General features: G+C 40.9%; 1 protein-coding gene and 1 long non-coding RNA gene across 12 annotated transcripts in view; one reads left to right on the forward strand and one right to left on the reverse strand.

Moving 5' to 3' along the window:
- Window positions 1–22,340, forward strand: part of LOC106745013 — a 106,161-nt gene that overhangs the window by 22,654 nt on the left and 61,167 nt on the right. Inside the window, exon 1 of one of the 11 annotated variants that reach the window (XM_014620222.1) lies at window positions 13,018–14,008. The exons of 9 other annotated variants lie outside the window; for them this stretch is intronic. In XM_014620222.1, coding sequence (XP_014475708.1) covers window positions 13,975–14,008 — 34 coding nt within the window. In that variant the 5' untranslated portion in view covers window positions 13,018–13,974. Of the gene's footprint in view, window positions 1–13,017; window positions 14,009–22,340 lie in introns of those variants that run through there. One more of the 11 variants, XM_014620223.1, reaches the window with a different exon arrangement.
- LOC106745017 overlaps window positions 1–22,340 on the reverse strand; it is a 45,669-nt gene that overhangs the window by 11,652 nt on the left and 11,677 nt on the right. The window contains exon 2 of the long non-coding RNA XR_001374502.1: window positions 3,091–3,370. This is a non-coding gene — a long non-coding RNA (uncharacterized LOC106745017). The remainder of the gene's footprint in view (window positions 1–3,090; window positions 3,371–22,340) is intronic.

Genomic DNA, 22,340 nt, shown 5'->3' on the forward strand with positions numbered 1-22,340 from the left:
TGTGTGTAAAATTAAAGAGATTAAATATATATCGTACATTGTATAAATGATAGCGACAATCACTACTGAAGACACAATTGGAATTTACACACATAAAACACGATATTAGGATTTATAATGCATAATATATATAATTAAAAAATCAAACTAATAATATAGGAAGCTCCCAAATAAACTAAAAATAAGTAAATATTGAGCCATAAAGATCTAATGCGCAAACTCAATAGTGCAATGACAAAAGACCACTTAATAATTAATCAATAAATTATACAAGTTAATTCACCAATAAACTATACAAGTTTATTGATTAATTACTAAGTAGGTTTTGTCTACTGCATTATTAAATCCGTGCATTAGTTCCTTATGACCTACAATACTGATATTCATAATTAAGAATCTTAAAGCGGCACACGTCAGTATTTGATATCACATTTCCGTTCGTATTTTATTTTGCTGTCCTTCACACAACACTTTTTGCTGCTCATCGTTTCTTTAAACCTGTGTTTTATTATTTCATTTTATGTTATGTGCAACCTTATATGTTTAGTGATATTTCGTGTTCTAAAAAGAAGAACGAAAAGTGACACACTATTTTTCTGATAACGAAAGACATCATAACTGGTCACGTGATATACACACAGTCATGTACATATTCTAAATGATATGACACTTATCTCCACCGCCATCCTAGCATTCCGAGCAGTCTAGTTAGTACATAAAAGTCTATGGTTACATCGGAATTTAAATTTTAGTGCAAGTTTTGATAATCGAACGATCGAGAAGAAGTGCACTTTGATCGGAAACTTCGTGCTGTAAGAACGCAGCAGGATGTGTTTTTCCACGCGTGCACTTTGCACGTCAGAACATAATTTATGATCGGCTGGAGTGTTATTTCCCGGGAATCGTTTTGTTCTAAAGAAATATGAGATTCTCTTGAAGATCGAGAAAGCATTCATTTGTCGTTCCGAGGAGCACCTTCGATTAATTCCGAATCAATTAAGTCGTTTAATTCGACAATCGATGAAATACACGCCTTTTTGCATACGGTTTTACGTATGACCGGAAAATGATATGTTTCAGCGTAAAAATTGTTTCTGGAAGAATGTTTCGTTGTAAAGAAAAATGAAATTGCTCGGTAATTTATGCGAGGAAATTGCGCTCGATTAGTCAAGGTTAAGAGCGAGGACGGTGATTAACTAAAGCTAATACAAATTCAACGAGATACACAAGTCATTAGATAAAAATATTTCAAATATTTCAAAAATATTTAAAATATCTATTTCTTCTATTGGGTGTTTCCTCTTTCTATTGTAACGCACGAGAACGATCCGCTTCGAAAAGGAAAAGAAATGTATTTTCTATTGTATCATTGTTATGGTGGAAATATGTCCCATAACTACGTTGTGTTTATATTTCAGTTTCTGAACTACGCGATTCCAAAAAAAGAAAAAAAAATAAAACTTTCCGACAGCTGTTCAAACAAAACTTCCACGCAAGAACGAAAGCATGTCATAAGCATGTCATCCGGGATTGCTGATAACGGTGTGCCGATTCGCGTCGCTTTTATCTCACTGATTACCTTAATTTGCGCCCCGCCAGTATTGATTATTATCGTTATAAATAGGAACGTTTGTGTCTCGCCGAGTCCCGAAACAGAACCGGGCTCGACGAAAATTGTATTCGTTCCACTCGAATGGCGGCGAGGGAGGGGAGTTGTTTTACATTCCGCGTCTAAATTCCAATTTCGCTTTCGACGATGAGAATCCATGGGCCAAAATGGTTGGACGATCACTGTGCCTCCGATCGACTTCCGACTTGAAAGCAATTTACCTAGTTGGAATTCGATCAGCGTGACCGATAAATCGTGTCGAGCGCGGTTAAATAATCCCGAATGCAAATTAAAGAGCAACGAGAAGAGAGAAAATACAGGAAAAGAATCGAAAGGGTAGAACCAAAATTAGAAATCGACACACGTAGTGTGTCACTGTAACACTGTAATAATATAATTTATTGATTAATTCTATACGGAGAAGAGGATATTTTTTTTAACTTTTTTCGTATAAATTCTTGTTAATGTTGCCATATTTTCTAATATTAGAGTTTATTTGCTGAAGACTGTTGTTTTTTAATAGTAAACTCCAGTTTTTGAAATATAAATAGTGCACGAAATGAAAGGATAATAAATTAAAGTAGAGAATGTCGATATATTCCTCGGTCATAAAATCTTGTAGTAATTTTTACTATAGTTTTGAAGGCTCGGAAAAACCAAGTTTTTTCTCTTTTTTTTTTGCATATTTCTTTTCGGTTTTTGCCCTAAGGGTGTACGGAGAAAATATTGTAGTAAATTCCTACAGAATTTCATAATACTGAACTATACCGGAATTATGACTGAAATTGTTATATGTATTGTAATCTCCAATGATGTGTATAATGAATTAAATCGCAAAAATCACAACACACATCAGAATTTCCGTTATAATGCCATCATGGTCTAACATCACAAAATTTTAAATAATTTTTCCTATATTTCCTCCACGTAGAAAGAATCGCGTTTAAAGAAATTCACGTTCAGTTAAAACCTGCCACATTTATCTTTTTTTCACAAAGAAGATAAGAAACCGAAAAAATATACGGAAAACTTGAAAAAACGACTCGTTTTTTTCCGAGCCTACAAAACTATAATTTTTACTGTAAAATTCTCTCCGTATGTACGGGGACGTAATCTTTTAAGTTATATCAAATTAATCATACTTACAATATTCGATAATGCTGAAAGATCTTCGCGAAATACGCGCGGTCTGCGCGACTGTGCATCCGAGTAAATAGCGAAATAAAAGTAGAAGCGGATAAAAACAACAATATCCCGAACGTGCCTTTTACACTTTTACCTTTTATACTCGACACCGCCGCGACTGAAAGCGAGAAGCCGCGAGCCAGAAGGAGAAGGACAACAGATGGTCGGGTTAATGAGCGTCGGCGATTCTGTCTCGAGAGAAAGGGTGAAAGAGTGATGGGGGGAGAGTTGGGTAGGGGGGGGGGGGGGGGGGGAAAAAAAANTGTTCGTATTCATCGAGCGCACGCGTGACTCACGTGTGATGTATTCTAATATCTCAATGAAACAGTGACGAAATGGCGATCGGTTGGGCGACATGTCCCGCTTTTCTCGCCTTGGCGTCGTCATCGGGAAAACTTCAACGCGCGATGTTAGATAATTAATCGTGTACTTCGTTCTCGCTTTTCTCTCTGTGTACGGTTGCTCGTCGCTTTCTAACCTTCTTTCTGTTTTTTTTCCTATTTTTTTTCTTTTTACGCCGATCGATTCCTCATCGGCACTTTATCTTGCGTTCCGACACGGAGGAGCGCTTCGAGTCTGAAAACACCAAAACACGATCTTGATTAATACGAATAACAAGCGCGGACGGCTAAAAACAGCTCGCGCGCACATTGTCGAAAGGACGGTCCGAATGTAAAATAGCCGATCCTTACGCGCCCATCAGTCAAGTTCTAACGTATCGTCATGCATATCGATAGATTGTAAAAACCAGACACAATCGAGACCGGCCGGTCGGTCGGCCGGTGTTTCTTATAAAATCTCCGATAATCACAAACCGGTTGATCGTCCTCGCTCAATTCTCGACCCGCCGTGCCGGGTTCGATAAGCTCCTGTATGTTTTAGAGAGTGCGTTTACGTAATCCCTAGTAAAAGAATCGAGTTTGGAAACTTTCATTCCATTTCTAGATACATATACTATCGTTTAATTTCGTGATTCGCTGTGTAAATAACGGGGATACATAACACGTACACACAGCGCACTTATCGTCGTTTTCACGGAGAGGAGGCGGAATAATAAATCGTCGTTCTTCCTTCCTCATTCTCCACGCGGGAATCGAGAGAAACGGATTATTTTCGACTCTGACCTTTTCCACGGCCTTGCTCTAACCTCTCTCTGTCTCTCTTTCCCCGCCAGAATCTCGATCGCAGTGGAAAATAACGCTAATTACGGTCAAGAGAACGAACGTCCGTGCTTTAACGACGTGTCGCGAGATGGAATCTTTCGTTCGTCTATTGTTCGAACAGGTGAGACGTATGATCCCTTCGCGGTCCGAATTCCTGTATTACGGTCTTTGATCGATGTATTCGCTGATAGAGGTCCCGATATAGTGCTTTTGATAAGCGAATATGGCACGTGTCAAGGGACGACGGGAGGAATTTAAATCTCACCGCACCTTCAGCGATAAGCTACTCCACGATTCTCGGTTTCTTTGCTCTTTCTAGTAGATAATGTTTGTTCAATGATAATATCAACTTCATTCAAATATTTTTAGAAATTCCGTTCGGGATTACGGTGCACCGTCGATAAAACCGTCAGATAATTGTAAAGTCTAATCAGAGAAAAGAATTAGTATCAATTCAAGACCGATATATTCTCATATATAAGCAAAAATATGTAATCTTATATGAAGATAAAACTTGCTCTTATAAATGAAGAAATTCTATACACAGAGTGTCTATCGCTAAGTGGAACATCCGTCATATATATATTTGTAGTTTGGATCAGTGTGAACAAAAAATCCTCTACGCAAAATTTTGAGGTATTAATTGTTGAGTTATTAATTATTGAAAGTGGCTAAAGGCTTCTTTAATTAATAACTTAAAAATAGTATAATCCACGTATGATAGTGTTGTGCATAGCAACAGACATTAGTATATTAAATCTTGGACTTCGAGCCTCGAATCTGTCGCTACGTACAACAGCCGCCGTTTACTTGTAGATTAAGCCCTTCTGAGAAAAAAATTCCTCTACTTCTTGCAAATAACTACGAAAATTTTTGAATTATTAATTATAGAAGTTTCTATACACGGCCATTTTTTATAATTAATAACTCAAAATTCTGCGTAGTTTGTAAAATAAATTCGAAAATTTACGTGTTATTTGCAAAATAGTAATGGACTTTCTTGTTCAGAATGATCTAATCTACAAGTATATGACAGTTGTTGTATTTAGCGACAGATTCAAGGTCCAAATTTCAATATACAGAAGACTTTTTTTATTCACATTGATCTAAGCTACAAGTATGTAACGGTTGGCACGCTTTGCATCAGACACTCTGTTTACGAAAATATGAGTCTTAAATTGATGCTACTTTTTTTCCATGTATAAGAAGCGTTCTCGCATCGGATGGTCCGTCTGTGAAATCTCGCGCGTAAATCTCTGCTACACCGTTTACCGTTGTAATTCTTCAGTTTTTAGGATTCGCTTTCTTAACGATTTTCCTTTAGCCTTTATTGTTTTTACGATTCCTTGCTCGATTTTCCAAGGGAAAATCGCTTTACCGTCTCTCCCGATCGCCACACCAATTTCCACTCGACACAATCGGACACGTTTGCCCGAGGTTTATCGCGTTGCAATTCCGCACCTCCGAAAAACTTCCTCCGATTACGCGGCGCTACGTCTTCGATACAAAAATAGCTCAACATGCTCACACGAACAAACAAGTGCTTATTTCTGCGCCGCAAACGGCGCCAGCAAAGATTTACACACCTGCATTTAGCTCCGTTAGTCTTGCGTCAAAAATAAAAGAAAGGGAGATAAATTTACGGTAGTGGTTCGAATGTAGACTAGCGATATAGCATCCATCATTAAGAAGATGAAATATCATATTTAGCAATTCGTCTCGGTCTTTTTAATCAAGCTATAAAGCCCTTTCAACGGAGCATCCCGTTGCATCGAGATATAAAAAAAAGGCACATTTGTCAGTCGCTTTCTTATCAAGTCGATTTATTCAACATATCCGTTAAACGTCACCTCAAAGTCCGTCTTGCGATTTATAACTGTTAAGTTTAACGTCGATGCCCATGAGCTACCGAGATTTACAGTTTTTGATCCTTGGTCGCGTTTGTCTCGGCCTTGATCCTGTTTAGATGTCGTGCCTTTGGCTAATTCTCACGTGCCGTTAACGATCGAGACTGTTCGATTTGAAAGGATCATACTTGACAGCTTTAACATATTTCATCCAACGTCTCATTATTTCTCCTTTAAAGTTAGTCCGTAGAGTGCCAGATTTTTAGTAGCGATATTAAGGGACGTCTACATAAGTTGATTATTTACCGAAAGAAAATACTTTCCTATAACTTGACTTAATTATCTGAGTAATAAATGTTAATTTTTGAACGAGTACACGCGAAATTAAGACAAATATATACACAACAATACAAACATGGAGGTATTATTTATTTTTTATTTCTCTTATTGATGCTTTATTTATGTGCCAGTTGAGCTAATAGAAGTGCACATATAATAGAAAGTGGTATATGTGTATATCTCGCAAATATGAATATAAATCGTAAATTTCCTATGGTTATATTTTTAAAACGAAATGGTCAATCATTTTGAAATGTTTATATATCTATGTTACTCCTTAATATCATAATAATATTTTATTAAAATTCTAAATATGATTTAGAGAAAATTAAAAACATGACATTCTGGTCTCAAGTAATAAATATAGAAAGTGTCATCTTTAGTCGCGAGTATTTCAGTTTCCGAATGGATCGTCATTTTCTAACGAAACTTTGCAAACGTGCAGATAGTATTTCTATCAATACGCAACTAAAATGTAATAAATAGATTCTTAAGAAAATGGTTTGACGAACCAGCTACCTTAAGCGAGTCTTTCTCCAAATGAAATACCTGGAACAGCAAGAGAAAAGGAACATCAAATAGACACGTCCAATTAAGCGGCAAAAGGACAGCGAAATATACTTTACAAGTTTGTCGGAACGAAAAGAGTTCGGACATTGGGCTATAACGGAGAAAAAATGGCGATACTCCGAAGAGAGACAGATAGAAGATCGTAAAAGGAAAACATCTGGAGTTCCAAGAAACCGCAAGGAAAAATAGATCGGGTATTTTAAAAAGATCGTATCGAAAAGAAACGAGCTCTAATATATTCCAAGGTGCACAGACGCGCGGAGCGAGCGTGAAGGAAAAAACAGCATCGGGCTGGTCGTGCGGGAGGGAAGTTGCGATTCTAAGATTTTCAACTGCGTTACGAGCGAGCTCACCAGCGCGCACCGTCTATTCTCGCCAATTGACCGTTCTGTAAAATTTATCAGCGCGGTCTTGAAACGAGAGGAGTAACTTTATAGTGGACGTCTGGCGAAACAACCGGATCTATTAAATCATAAAATCTGCCATTAACGCGATGGTAACACGACGACGACGACGGAGAGGCCTGCCGGTACGCGCGGTTTATTGGCTCACGCGACGCACTCGAACGCGAAATACGAAACACGAAGCCACCCGTGCGCGACGTAACGCATCGCAACGCGATTTCGATGATTCCCGACGAGGGAACGCGCGCCGATAAATATCGGCTCGAGAGCAAAATTTCCATTCCGTCAAATTTTTCCAGCCACCGTTTGTTTGCACGACCGCTATTGTGCGCGCGCGCTCGTACGCCGGTTATATCGTCCGATTGTCTCCGTTCGATTTTTAGTCTAGCTGAGCGATACCTTATCTCCCACGTTGACTTCGCTCGCTCGTTATCACTCAGCTCGTGCTGAGCGGCAGCGGCATACCTACCTACGAATTTTGTTTGACTTACATTTTGCACTCCGCACTTGATTATTGTCACAGCTTGGCGATGAGCGCTTCCCAGAAATCCGCCGGGGCGGCCAATGAGCCGAGACGTCGCTAATTCATTCGTTCGTAAATCGAACGTCGCGCAATATCACCCGCCGGTGACGGAAACGGCTCAATTGATGATCTCGTTTTCTTAATTGAGTTATTGTCCGCTCGTAGAGCGTGACGCGTGTGCGGGTAAATAAACCTCTTGTACCTCGTACAACGAGCACGCTGCCATTTTGCTTTTCGTATCGCGGAAGAAAGCTGAAACTTCGGATAACCGTGCTGTCCGAAATTTTAGACTTTGTGTTTCTAAACTTTTAAATATATGAATTATTAATAATCTCGTGACACTCAAAGTCCTATAAATACCGAATATTTCGCGTGATGAAAATTATGTGTATTAATTAATTAATCAAATTACACGAAAATATGGAGTGCCTATAAGACTCAACACGAAGTGGAATTTCGCAAAAAATCAAACATGTTCACTAAATATTATAAAAACAAAATCAATATTAAATTATATATATAATAATTAAATTGTACATATATAATAAATATGAAATATTATTATTTACAATCGCTTTCCAATTTATTGCATAATAGAATAATTCCACATTGGGGGGTTAAAATCGCTTCGTCATTGATACCGGAAGCGAATCGCTCGCGTCTTGAAGACCGAGCGATCTCCAACGTTTGAAGAGATCGGACGGTGACGAGCCACGTGCAAGACCCGAGACCGGGAGACCAGCGAAGAGGTCGTCGACGAGGCCTTCCCGAGGTCGCTATTATCGCGAGTACAAATATGGTTTACGTCGTCACCGAGGAGAGCCTCGAGGTATGAAACGCGCATGTAGCGTTTTACGTCGCGCAAAGCTAGACAGTTACTTGCGCGCGCGCGCGTATCACGTCACGCGCAAGCATTGATAAGCAGCGCTAATGACATCAGTCGAGCTTGTAAGATAGTACCCGAGACATGAAAGCGAAACAGCCACGGGGAACCTTGATGATCCGTTTGGATGGGAATTTGCGAGAATTCGGGGAGGTTTAGAGGAACATCCGCGGATATCGCGAAGCGAAGAAACGCCGCTGCGATGCTGCGTGGAAATTTGTCCTTTTGCCGCTCGATCTAATGAAGAGTTACGAAATCTGCAGTGACGTTCGAAGTGATGCGGAGAAACCCGGCGCAGATTCGTGGAGAGATCGTTTCTCAAAGGGGAAAGATCATATGACCCTTTGCACTCGCAACGTAACAATTCGAACCCAGTATGCCGGCTCGTAATCAATTTTTTTATGTAAAACGTTAAAGACGGACATAACTTTTAGGTTTTGCAAGACTTCGTCACGAATTCTCGTACACAGGAGGAAACGCGTTAGATTCAAGTAAATAATTACCTCAATATTCCTTGGCAAATTTTCACTCGCATAATTTATTTGGGAAATATTTTATTTCTTTGGATAAAATAAATATTATTTAATCCAAGTAAGTAGTAAAGTAAAAGGGGAATATTGGAATAATTATATCGGAATAATTATTTACTTGAATATAGCATTTCTTCTGCATATATTCCTCAGTTATATAATCTCTTCTGAAAGTAAATAATTAAAACACTTAATTTTAATATCTCTCAGTTCCGGCAGAATTGAGAGCGGACATACAAGTGCAGAGAGTTAAAAAATAACGTAACCCAGTACCAAAAGGCTCTGAAGTTGAACCTCGAATTGAATTAATTACGAGACGTGTGCTAATAAATCGCGTTTATCACAACTGCATTCACTGCGCATTGCAATTCGCGTTCCGGCCCCTCTTGACTCGTCTTTCTCGTCGTTGACGAGCACGAGAAGTTTGTTCGAGAAATACGTGTCTGCGCAAAGTAGAGCGATTTATATATATATATATATATATCATCCGCGCGGCAAATACGTGAGAAAGAGAAGAAGACCTCGGAAGCAATCGATGTTGCAACATAATCGAAAATTTCATCGAGATAAGAGCTCGTCCTTAAACAAAGCGCCGTCCTTGCCAGCGCCGCCGGTTACGTCTTCGTGATCCGAAATCGACGGTCGACCGGCAATGGAATGGAACGTTTATTATTTCGATCAGTCATAATGACGAGCCTGTCGCCTTCTCTTCCTGCTTCCGCTTGGCGTCCATCACGCTTCAATTACAAACATCACGCGGCTGCCGTGCAGACGGAACTAATACGTCGCGATAGGAGTTTGCGTATCCAGTGGTGTAATCAATCGTCGATCACCGCCGATACGAGCGGGATTATTCGGTGATAACACAAGTGACGCGAGCGGTCGTAAAATCACAGCACTTCCAGACATCTTCGATATATTTCTGAGAACTCAATTCACACTAATCGTCCCGTATGCCGCGAACATTCTTAAGAGTATTATACCGAGTGGCTCGCTGAAAAAATTGCGCTTGATTACATAACAAACATGGCGTTTTAGAAAAAAATGTTTCGAAATTTATGGAGTTTGAGGGAGGACATAAGTTGGTGACCTTAACTTCGTTGTATAATCAATTATTTAAGGTCATTTTAAGGTCAACTTCATTTTTTTAATAGAATAATATGGTTTATTTAATACAAGTCAATTTCTCTGTTCATTCCGCGTATAAAAGTACTAGTGAATATTTTTAAAGATACTTTCTATTTTGTTATTTCTCTCAGCACAAAATGTGAAATATCTCATTAAGTATTCACTTTTCATCACCTTAATACGTTTGTAATCGATCGCTGTAAATAAACAGAAATATCTAAAAAATTCATTATATTTTGCAAATGCATCGATATACAATGATTAATAAACGATTTTTCTCATATTATTATGTAGAAAAATGTAAAGATGATGTTATCTAAAAGTGAGTACTTTAAGAGATATTTTATATATTGTGCTGAAAAATATCAAATATCTCGAAAAGAATTTACTTTTTCATGATGTTACCCTGGAATTTTTAGACGCAGAATGAACGGAGAAAACGATTTATATTTAAAAAAACCTATATAATTCCGATTTAAAAAATAAAGATGACCTTGAATTATTGACTATACAATAAAGTTAAAGTGTGTCACCAATTTATATCCTCTTTCAAAAGCATTGAGGACATTTCGGAATTTCGTAAAATCTTCAAATCTATTAATTATCACATATATTAATTCATTGGAATAAATATATTCATTTAAATATTTTCAGGCATTTTCCTGGATTTTCACTCGACTTTCGAAGTCTCGAGAAATTCGGGAAAGATCCGATCCATCTCGTTAACAGTGTTGAGAAACAAAATTCGCGAGTGGCTCATTTATCCCGTATGTCTTCATACGTCACGTTTTCAATTGTCTGCGGCGTGTCATGAAATTGATCGATAAGCATTGCGGAATGCAGCGGATCGGCAGCAATGAAGATCGCGAAATAATCATTATCGGAAGAAAGCAAATAATAGTTATCGGAAGTCCTTCGCGGGTGGCGAAGCAGCACGTTGTTTTCACGTTTTTATCGCGGATTACATTAATCATGTTGATAGAATTTTTGTAAACAACCGCTCTCTTCTTCATCGCATTCCGGCCGAGCGATTTCCAGACGCGCGCGCGCGCGCGCGCGTGCGCGCCTGTCGTGCGTTCCGCGCGGGCGAAACAGCCACGGAATTTCCCAGCGAATTCCTCGTGTACCCTCCCGCTCTCTTCGCACCCCTCGTCGCGCGCTGCTCCATTTTAACCGGGCAATTCTCGCGAGCAATAACCGTCGCGGCAATAACCTTCCGCGTATCGAGAAATAAATTTAGCCGCGATGCTACACGCATTCCTCGCATTAACACGTTCCTTGCCCGGTTCCGTTCCGCTCGATATTTTCACTATGAAATACAACGTCATCACACGAAATATTTCATAAAATTACGCATTAATCTTCAAACGTTGTGTATAGTACAGTCATCATCATTATGGGACGCGTGCGACCTATATAGCGGAAGCGAAAAGTCGTCGATCAGCCCGGTTTACGTAACGTGTTAATTGAATACACCGAAAGAGAAAAAAAGTGCTACATTTGAGTAAATATTTTCCAAAGAATATTGGAGCAATTATTTTAGTTGGGGATTGAATAAATATTATTTGAATGCGGCACTTTTTGGTAAGGCTGAAAATTATATTCGGAGCTTCGTCTCTTCGAAGTCTCAAAGTTTTATTGTCTAGGAAACGTTTTATTGTGTAAAAAATATCTTTACGATGTCTTAGGACATCTTAATATTACCCGGATTAAACTGATAATTCGGATGATCGGTTATTGCACAGCACTTTGTTGCATTCTCCAAAATAAGTTGTATTAACAGCTTCGATATTTCGAGTCTTCGAATAATTCGACATCGAATCTTCGAATCTTTGACCTTCGTCGTCAACGTCGAAATAACGCAGGGAAATGTCGGAAATATTTTAACAAGAACCGATTTTAACACAAGTGCAAAATATTTTTTACCGTATAGCAGACATTTACTTGAATGTTTTCCTTTTTTCTTTCAACGTATGAATTAAAACTGAACACACTGACTGCCACGCCGGATTCACGCGCGAGTGCCGCCAAGCTGAAGTTCCCGGTGCGTTGACGATACTTTGTCGCTTTCCAGTCGATATTCCTCTACACCCGGTAAGATCATTTCTAATCGAGCAAATACAGAACCTCGCGCCCGGGTGGCTGCGGAAACTCACATCACACTTTCACAGGTGACGCTGAACGCGTCGATACGGAGCGTCCACCGACGCCGTCGGCCGCGATCAACGACCCAAATTAATCAATTGGAATTAATCAATTGGAAGGCATTCCGGGGTATATCCTTCAACACGCTCTCTCTCTCTCTCTCTCAGTGTCAACATCCACGCGTTCGCCTATCCGATCGCCCCGCTGACCCCTGAATCGATTGACCTCTGCCGTCCCGCCGATCGCGGTAATCGGTCGTAACTCTTACGGTCGTTAACTTCCCTCGCTAGATTTCCCATCATCTCGGTGTCTTTTCTCGCTCTCGGCTCCACTCGGTCACTCGGTGCTCGTCGAAGGTGAAAAGTCTATCTGTCCCCCTCCTGTCCTGCCCCTTCCTTCCCCGCGTTACGCTCGTGGTACGGACTATGCCTTTCTCTTTCTCTCTCTCTCTTTCTTTCCATCTATCTCGCTCTTTCTCTCTCTCTCTCTCCATCGCGCTCTCTTCGGCAATCAGCTCGCCCCGTTACTTCAGGGCGCGTATCGCGCACGACGACGATGCCTCGTGGGATCGGCTCGCTCGGCCTGGCTCGGCGTCGCGACGTTGGAGCGTGTTAGTGCGCCTCGAACGCTTTCTACGGAACGGAGCTTCTCTTCTGCCGCTTCTGTAATCTCCACGTGCGTGGTTGCGCGTCGTCACTCTCTTCCGCGAGTCTCTCTCCTCGCTATCGCGCCAGCGCCATTTTGGTGCCCCGGAACGTGTGACCTCTCTTTCTCTCTCTCTCTCTCTCTCTCTCACTGCGAGCAATCGGGCGAGCGAGCGAGCGGAATTCCGCCGGAGCGGAATGCAAAGCTGCGGTTCGGAAGCTGCGGCCGCTGCACCTGCCTCGTGGAAATCCGCGGTCGAGTCGCCGGAACGTCGTCGTCCGGTGGGATTGCCGGAAGCGAGTTGACTCCCGGGGGAGGATGCGACGAGGAGGGCGGTTCCGCGAGGCGCAGCTGTGAGGAAAGTGCTCTGACGCGCTCGATCCGGTTGACAGTCGGTTAATTCGAGGTCCTCGGAGTTCGCTCGTTCGATCGACGCGTTAACACGTCACGCTCGTAAACCCTCCGAGGTCCACCGGCGGTTTGCCGACCTCGGATCGACGTCTCTCCGAGTTCTCCTCGGTCTTCCCGGCCAGCCACCGGCGTGAATGTCGCGTCGGATCAACCGTGTCGAAGCGCCGGACGATCTGACGCGGTGACAATTTTCCCGTCGAATTTTCACATCGAATCTCCAGTCCTCGCGGACTTTCGGATCTTCCCGCCAGTTGTGTCACGTTCAAAGTTTGAATTTCCGCGGCGACCCTCTTCTCGATTCCTCCGGAAATCCCCGCGTAAATCTCCGTGAATCTTCGTAGCCGACTTGGAAAAAATTACGTCGAAATCGTAATCTCGCCTTATCGGGACACTCATTGAACTCGAGCGTATCTAGTGCGAGCTCGAAGGAGCGGGGAGACTAAGAAATGGCAGACTGATCTCGATCGATCGAACGTGCGATTCGACTGGCCGAAGAAATCAGCCTCCTCGCGTCGCGACGCCTGCGAAGGAGCCATAGTAGTAGTCGTCGTCACATGCTGTTATCTTCGTCGTCCACGGTTTTCAGTGGACCATGTTGGAATTCTCCGTGCAGCATGCTGAAGTTGGTAGGTAGATACGCGCGATTCGCTCGACGCAGCGCGACGCGTGCGCGGAATATCGGCAGGAAAGCGCTTTCTCGAACGCAATTTTGCAATCGTCTTTGCATTTGTTTTGCCTACGTGCGTTATTCTCTCTCTCTCTCTCTCTCTCTCCGCCTCTCTCTTTGATACAATATTTCGCTTTTTTTTCTGGTAATTTAATATTCCATATTTATTTGCCTTATGGATTATGTGTCCCACTGCTGCGTAATTAGTTCAGTTGCGTGATTAGTTTAGTCTTCTATTTATCAGGCGTGTATATTACTGTACTTTACTCATATTACTATTTCTTTTGTCATTCGCTTCGTCCATTCTGGCGCTTCACTCTTTTTCTCGTTTCGCTTATTTTCGTTAAACCTTATTGGGGATATTGTATCCCCAAAGTATTAATAAGTACTCCACTCTTCTCTCTGCTCACTTTATGACTTTTTTGCGGCTTATCCCGTGAGAGCCGCGTGTTCTTTTTGGTTCGTCGTTCGGATGAAACAGCGACGGAAATTGAAACTAGTCGGCAATTAGTCGAATGAAAATGAAAATATCGGGCTGTTCCGTACACGTAATAATTTTAATACACAACACTATATAACACAATTTTTGTTCCTATGGGAAAGTGAGTAAATATTATATCCTGCCTTTTACTTATATTTAAAAACTATTGAAAATTGCTTATATAGACAATTATTTCCTGAAAACTCGGCTTTTGTGACTAGAACCCAGTAATATTTTGAAATTTATTTATTTCTATACAATATCGAAAAGGACGAATTTTCGTATTTTAGTTCACATAAAGTCAGAGAAAACAACACCTGTATAAAAAAATTATCATATATATATTTATATTAAAGTATATACAATGTTTACAAGAGATGTTTAGAAGTGAATTATTTTTCGAGATTTACAACTATACTGTAAATCACATTCACAGTCAGCCCCTAAATGTAGTCTCCCATCATGTTCTCGTTGCAGTGTTTTTGGTAGCGACGTTCAAAGTTCAGTACATCCTGCAAAATACATTTGCTGGATGCTGCAATGTTTCGATACCATTTCTTACATTATCCGTCGCGATACATTGTAAACGATCGCGCACGCGAGAGAGAGAGAGAGAGAGAGAGAGAGAGAGAGAGATAAAATTGTAAAGAAACGCCGGAGGTGAGACAAAGCGAACGACAAAATCACCGTTCCGCTTTTCGGCGTTGTGTTTGAAAACGTCGGCTAATAATTAGCCTAATTACGGCGCAGCGCGCGCGTGGAATTCTGCGAACGCGACGGCGCGTTGCGCGCCCTTTCGGATGTCGCACTTACACAATACCGACAATGAATGCACGTGCGTGCGCCTCCAATGGGGATTCTCAATTGAATGATCGCGACGTTATCTCGTTAACTGTAATTGACTTCATTACGAGCTCTGCCTTCGATATAGCCTGCCTACATTTTCTAGAATGCTCCGCCGGAGTTTGCACGGCCGTTCGTACGTTTTACGATCCGCGTTCTTACTCTGACTTTCTTGGGGATTTTCTCAAAGATTCCGCTACGTCGGCGGAAGTCACACGAGAATCCGAATTTCCCCGGAGAGCGAAGCATTCCCATTTGCCTCGATTTGAAAGTTTGCACACAGGAAACAATTAATCCTAAATTAAAAATAGATATTCTCATAGGCAAGAATATTATAATTTTCACAGAAGGTTTGCAGTCTTGATTTGATTGAATTTGTATTGACACAAGTATTGCTCGATTTAATTTAATTTCAGACTAAAAGTCTTCGAAGAATATTTTAATATTTTTGCTTGCATACGGGAACATCTATCTTGATTTAAGACTCGATTTAAGATTAATTTTTTTTTTTCGTGGACGTTCAGCCGCTTGAAAATTCAGTCGAGGCAACTCGCTGAGCCAGAAGTAATTAACCGAATGAACGGAAACCTACTAAAAATTCTTGTCCTACAACCGAGTTCTCGTCCGGTCCCCAAGCTATGGAAACTTCAGTTAAACCGACGGAATTGTTTTGTCCGTGTGCATCAATCGCATTGTTGAAAAAAAAATGTCGTTATTCGCGCAAATACGATATCGCGAAGTTCATTCGCGAACGCTGCTTGCTTACACTTGCAGCGGAGAGGCGAACTTTATCCCGCGAGTAGAAAGCTCTCGTACACTTGTCTCTCGTGTGATGCAAGCAATCAAGTCCGTGGACAAGATTGCTTTTTTTTCTCGTCTCTATACGGAGATGGAATGTTAGAGTCCGGACTCTAATTTTCTAGATGGAAGCGCTCCCGACAGACGACGGTGTTTCTCATTACGCGGCTGATTTTCCAACTCGCGATAATTACACGTCGCATCGGCGAGAGCAGACGCGAGAGAGTATTTTAAACTGTGACACGCGTATATATTGTGCGTGTGACGTGTACTTTGTCGTGTGCATTGTCGCGCGCGCGTTACTTGGCGAAGCAGCCCGACATAAAAGATCTCGTAGACTCATCGGTATCCTTCGATCGTCGTTAAGTTTTTACACTGTTCTTTTTCTATCGAGGGCAACCCCAGGAATCAGCGCTCGCCCACTTCGTTCCGTCGCCGGAGGGAGCGAGAAGCATGAAGATTATCGCGCGTTATCGGTCGCTCCCGCGGATTAATCGCCGCTCGGACGAACTGTCGATCGCGGATGTGATCGAACTCGGCGCGCGGTGTTCTTGAATCGAAATGCGACGGCTGGTTCAAGGATCGTCTCGATCGGAGCGATGAGATGTCCTCAATGAATCGAGGCGTCAGCCACGCGTTTCCTCAAGGCGAGCCTCTCTTTATTGCCTACATCCGGACAATCCGTAACTCGCGTCGCGCTTTTGTCTCTCTTCCTTCATTCGCGCAGCCCTCTTTCGCCCTAAGCGAAAACACCCTCTAGCACGATTGATGACTTTCATATTAGCGAATGCCTTTTTCTGCTGCGTATCGAAACGCGCGATTTAACAAGTTACACACGTTTCCACACTCGGAGAAAAATATCTGAGAAATAAAATACATTTGTTTATTTACTGGGTACTAATAACATATTTATTTTAATCTATATTTTTTATTTGAATATGCGGAATAAATAATTGCTTTCATAAAAAGCTACGCAAGAAAAGTGCTAAAATCAAGCAAATAACCTGTAATAATAACCTGTTTTTCAGTCTTTTAAATAATATTTTTATCAATTTAAGTATATTTTAATAGCTTGTAGTAAATACTTACTTGATTACATTAATGCTTAAATTTGTAAATGAATGACTGAAAGTAAATGTAAAATGGTTTTCAATTTAAAAAAGTATTTACTTTCGAATTTTTGAAGAAACTCAGTGATTTTAAATTTCGATTTTTCTGTCCGGTAAATACTTTTTAACAATAAATTCCGATATTCTCAATATTATGAATTTAATATTTGTCACAATTGTTTTAACACATATATGTAAATGTCTTTTATACGAAAGAAATATTATATTATATATAGTCTATATATAGTTTTTCAATATGGAAATATATATCTTGGTATAAATATGCAGAAAAAAATTGCTACGTTCAGGTAAATATTTACTAAGGAATATTGGGGTAGTTTATTTTATTTGGATTAAGTAAACATTACTTGAATGTAGCACTTTTTTTCTTCCAATATGCTACTACACTCAAGTAATATTTACTTAATCCAAATAAAATAAACTACTCCAATAATCCTTAGCGATATTTACTTGAATGTGACAATTTTTTTCAACATAAATATGTTATTAGTAAAAATAAATCTTTTTTTTACTTCTTAAATGTTCTTTCTCTTAGTGTGCTAATAATTTCTGTTAATAATATTAGTACCAACGTATGGATATAATATAATATAATAACGGAAGGTTGTATAATTAATGTGTACCTTTTATCCACGCTTCATAATTTTACAAATTAGATCATGCCGCGACGAGTATGAATCACGATCGGTTCCCCGTTGGGGACTCGCGCGGCAATTTCCTTTGCCGGCTTGCGACGTCGACGGAATGCAGCCCGGGGCGACAAAGAGCGCATTACTCGAAAATAGTAGACGACGTGCGCTCGCGCCTTTCGATTCGTCTAATGCCACGTACGCGGCAAGGTCGCAACTGAAAAGCACGGCCGAAGAGTTCTAACACGTGAATTTCATAATCACGAGGCACGTTGAGTGGCGAGGCGCGCGGCTCAATTTGTCCGCGAGACGGAAAACTGCAAGAAAAGCGACGCGAACAAAGCTCCCTCTCTCTCTTTCTCTCTCGAGGCACGCGCTCGATTTTCACGAGATCGCGACGCTTTCCAAAGAGTTAAGTCGTCTCGGGCGCGCGTTTAAACGCGCGCGGAAATACGCTTTGAACTTTGAGACACTCGGCCACCATTACCCTGAATTACCCTGGAGATTTCTCTCGTGTGGAAAAGCGAGTCCTGGCGAGAATCCTGGGAATGTGACTCAAGGACTGGCACTTGCCACTGCCGTTGGTATTGCATATGTAATTTTGCGCTTATGCCTTCTCCGAGAATTGCGAAACTCTCTCTCCTTCTTTTCGCTCCTTCTCTCTCTCTCTCTCTTTCTCTCCTCTCTCCTTCTCCCCTCCCCCTCTCTCTCTCTTTCTTTGCGAGTTTCTTACTCGAGAGATTGCATTTTCTCTCCTATCACGAGCTCTCGTCCAGCAGTCGACGTCCATAAATGCCGATCGTCGATCTCCCGGCTGTCGATCGAGGTCCAAGAATCCTGCACGCGCGCGGACGCGATCATCCGACGTCGCGTGTGCCGGATTTCCATGGGAATCCAGAACAATGTGTCAATTACGTGACGGCGGTGCGAAGTGTCTCGCCGGCCGCGTTGCGGCCGATATACGTTATTAGGATTCGTATCAGAGTCGATAATCCGATATCCGCGGTATAAATGCGATACACAGCTGTATACAAGGCGTGCCAAAATCACGGGACACTCTCTTAACCGTGGACAGTCTCGTTGGTTGCAGCGGATTCCGTCCGTCGATTTCTCCGGCGTAAAAAATATCACCTGCAGTCGCGTCGTAAACAAAGAAAAAAAAATCTGATAAGTGTCACAGGGAAAATCGGGACTTATCGGACCGCGCGATCCGCGTATCCGAGCGAGGGATCCGCGAGATGAAAAAAAGGGAACACGCGACTGCTGTATTCCCAATAATAAACGTACGGCGTGAAGCGGCGGAAAATCAATGATTCCGCTGGAGCTACGCGGAGGCACGCAAATGAATCCCATGATATTTTCAACAATGCTCCTCTAAGTGCCTCCCATTATGCGATAAACGCCCGACGATTGATGATCCGAAGTAAGCAAAGGTATACGAGGCGTGTGATTTTTTTCAGGCGCGTTTACGCGCGTGGATCAAGCCCCCGCGGACGTCTTCTCCGGTCACACACATCCGTCGAATATATCCTTGGCACGATATTACGCTACGTGTATTATTATCGCGGCCACACCAAGGACCGCCACGGTGCGTTACCCAAATTTAATCACAGTGATCTCTCTCTCTCTCTCTCTCTCTGTTTCTCTTGATCTATCTCTCTTTCTCCCTCTTCAAGGGTTAATTCGCCGGGACACACCCTTGAACTTTTTAGCCGCTCGACAGTCAAAAGCCATTGATGCCTCGGGCGTGATTACCATTCTGGAAACTGGCACGAGCGTGGCCTGTGATTTATTTAAACGAGTCTCGTGCTAGTAATTTCGAAAGGATGGTGCAAGCCAGACGTGTTATTCGGCGGACCGATTGCATTTTGAAACACACGCGCAGGGACGCGCACGAGAAGACGCTCGTGTTGTTCGCACTGTTTAAATCTCCGTTCTTCTTTTGGATTTTTTCATTCTTTTCGCCCGATCGCAGCAGCCGGTAGTTCGAAAGTCGAAATTCGACGACCTCGCGCCGACGAGGAGAGAGATGAATATACAGAGAGAAAAAAGGTTCCTTTGGATTTAGCGTGCGTGTTGGTTGGATCTGAGTTTGTTTAATATAAACGATATAATTTCATTTGAAACGTATATTGTTTTGCTCGAATGAAAATATTTATTGTTTCACTAGAATAAACCATTGTTTCATAGAAAAAAACAGTATTATTTGGAGGAAATAATATTTCGTTTTCGATAAAAAGATATTTATTTTATTATATATAAAATATTGCTCCATCGGAAAAAAGTCCTTTAGCATTTTTCTAACATGCACAGAAAAAAGTGCTAGATTCAAAAAACTAATTGCTTCAATACTTCTTAGCAAATTTCCACTTAGATTAATTAAATTTTACTTGGATCAAGTAAATATTTTACTATCAAGTATTACTTACTAATAATATCTTAAAATAGTGTTACTTTTTTCGAATAATTTATTATTCGTGACAACCATTGTGATGTTTAGATGAGAATATAAAAGAAATATGTTATTTGACGTAAAAATATATTTATTGCTTGAGAAACTAAACAATCCTGTTCGTTAAATCAAACATTCGTTTATTTGCTCCATTCAAAAAGACAAATTTATTTCGATTAAACAATTTTATTAAACCCAAAGATATCTTTTTCTCTATGTAAATTGAGAGGGCGAGGAAGAGAGAGAGAGAGAGAGAGAGAGAGAGAATGTAGTTTCTTCAAATATTATGCGATATGAAGTTCGTCTTCGACGTGTGAATTTTCGCAACTACCTATTCAGCTCGGTTAAACTTTTAACTCGGAACTTGGGCAGTATTCGAGTAGGGGAGAGTTGCCTAATTTGTACCAGTGACCTAAATCGTATTTCATTATTTTTCTCTGTAATTATTGAATATAAGTGCGATATCTAGCGATAAATGTATAAAATAAAAATATGAGCAATGAAAATATAACCAAAACTTGAACGAATTGCAATGTCTTTCTTGTGTGCGACACAAGCATGAAAAAAATACCTTAAATAATACACTGCTTCGGCAACTCTCCTCTAATTACCGTGCAATAATAAATTCACTTACCCGTGCAACAATAATAAATTAATTTTAATTAAAACCAATTTACCGTTGTTTACCTTTCGCATGGATATTCGACGCGAAATGCAAATTCGCGCTTTCCGCCGGCGGCGGCGGCCCTGCATAGAAAATTTCTGCTTGCTCTCCGCCGGTGGCCGAGACGTTGTTTGCGTTTTTGAATGGAGCTGTAAGCGACGCCGCGGGCGTGCGCGAGAGACGGTGAGAGGCGATCTCGAGATTATAGAAAGTCTTCAAAACGGCTTTTAACGCGCGCGCGCCGCGCCGCGCCGCCGTTGAGAGATAAAGTGGAGCGAATTAATACTCCGTCTTCGTGTAAGCTAGAAATATCTGGTTTCGAGAATTCATTAAGAGAGTCCCATCCTCCGCGCCGCGCCTTCGACCCGCGTGCGTTTGTACGCTCGGGATGAGCGAGAGGACAGGAAATATTCGAATATGTGTCCTGCGTGTCCGACCGAGTGTGCCTATCGAACGTCAGCGGGGTTCACGATATTCAAACATCGAAGGCGCGTGTCGCAATGCGCGTTTGAGCGTTCCGATATTCGAGTGTCCAACTGTCAAAATAACGACCAAGCGCGAACGCTCGTCACGAGCGAGCGTCCGAGCGTTCAACGTCCAAAGGTTAGCCAAATATCTAGAAAAGGGAGAAAAATAAATATAAAAAGAAGAGAAAGAATGAATTGTCCAAACGCGCCTCGGTCTAAATGGCCTCTTGATGTGCGAAAAGATGTCACAATATTGAGATGTCCAGGTGTACAAATGTTTAAATAAGTTGAATATCCCGTCAAATGTCCAAATATCAGTCAGTCAGTCTAAGCTATATTCAGCATAAATTCAGAACGCGCGCGAGCGCACCGTAATGTCTCCGAGAAAATAATCGGGCATTTAAATGCCACGTGTCTTCTTTTTTTTCTACGCAGAGAAAAAGGTTTCTTTAGATTTAGTGTTTCTGTTTATTTGACTAAAATGTGTTTCATAAGAACAACATATACAAAACATTAATTGTTTGAATAAAAATTTTATTGTCTCATTCGGGGAAACTTTATTATTTAATTGAAAGAAGGCTATTATTTGAAATAATATCTTTTAACCGAATAAAACATTATTTGGTTACAATAAATATGTAAAATGAAACAAAGAATTTCTTTATAAGAAAAATTATCTTTCGTTTGAAACAAATTTTTTATTTAAGATCAAGATACGTATTCGTTGAAAAGTCTAACAATCGTACTTATTAATCGAAACATTAGTTTCTTTAGAGCATACCAATGATGACATTTATTTGGATGCAATAAAATTTACTAAATTTGAA

The sequence above is a fragment of the Dinoponera quadriceps genome, unplaced genomic scaffold (assembly GCF_001313825.1).
Source record: "Dinoponera quadriceps isolate SergipeBrazil2010 unplaced genomic scaffold, ASM131382v1 scaffold717, whole genome shotgun sequence".
Lineage (NCBI taxonomy): Eukaryota > Metazoa > Arthropoda > Insecta > Hymenoptera > Formicidae > Dinoponera > Dinoponera quadriceps.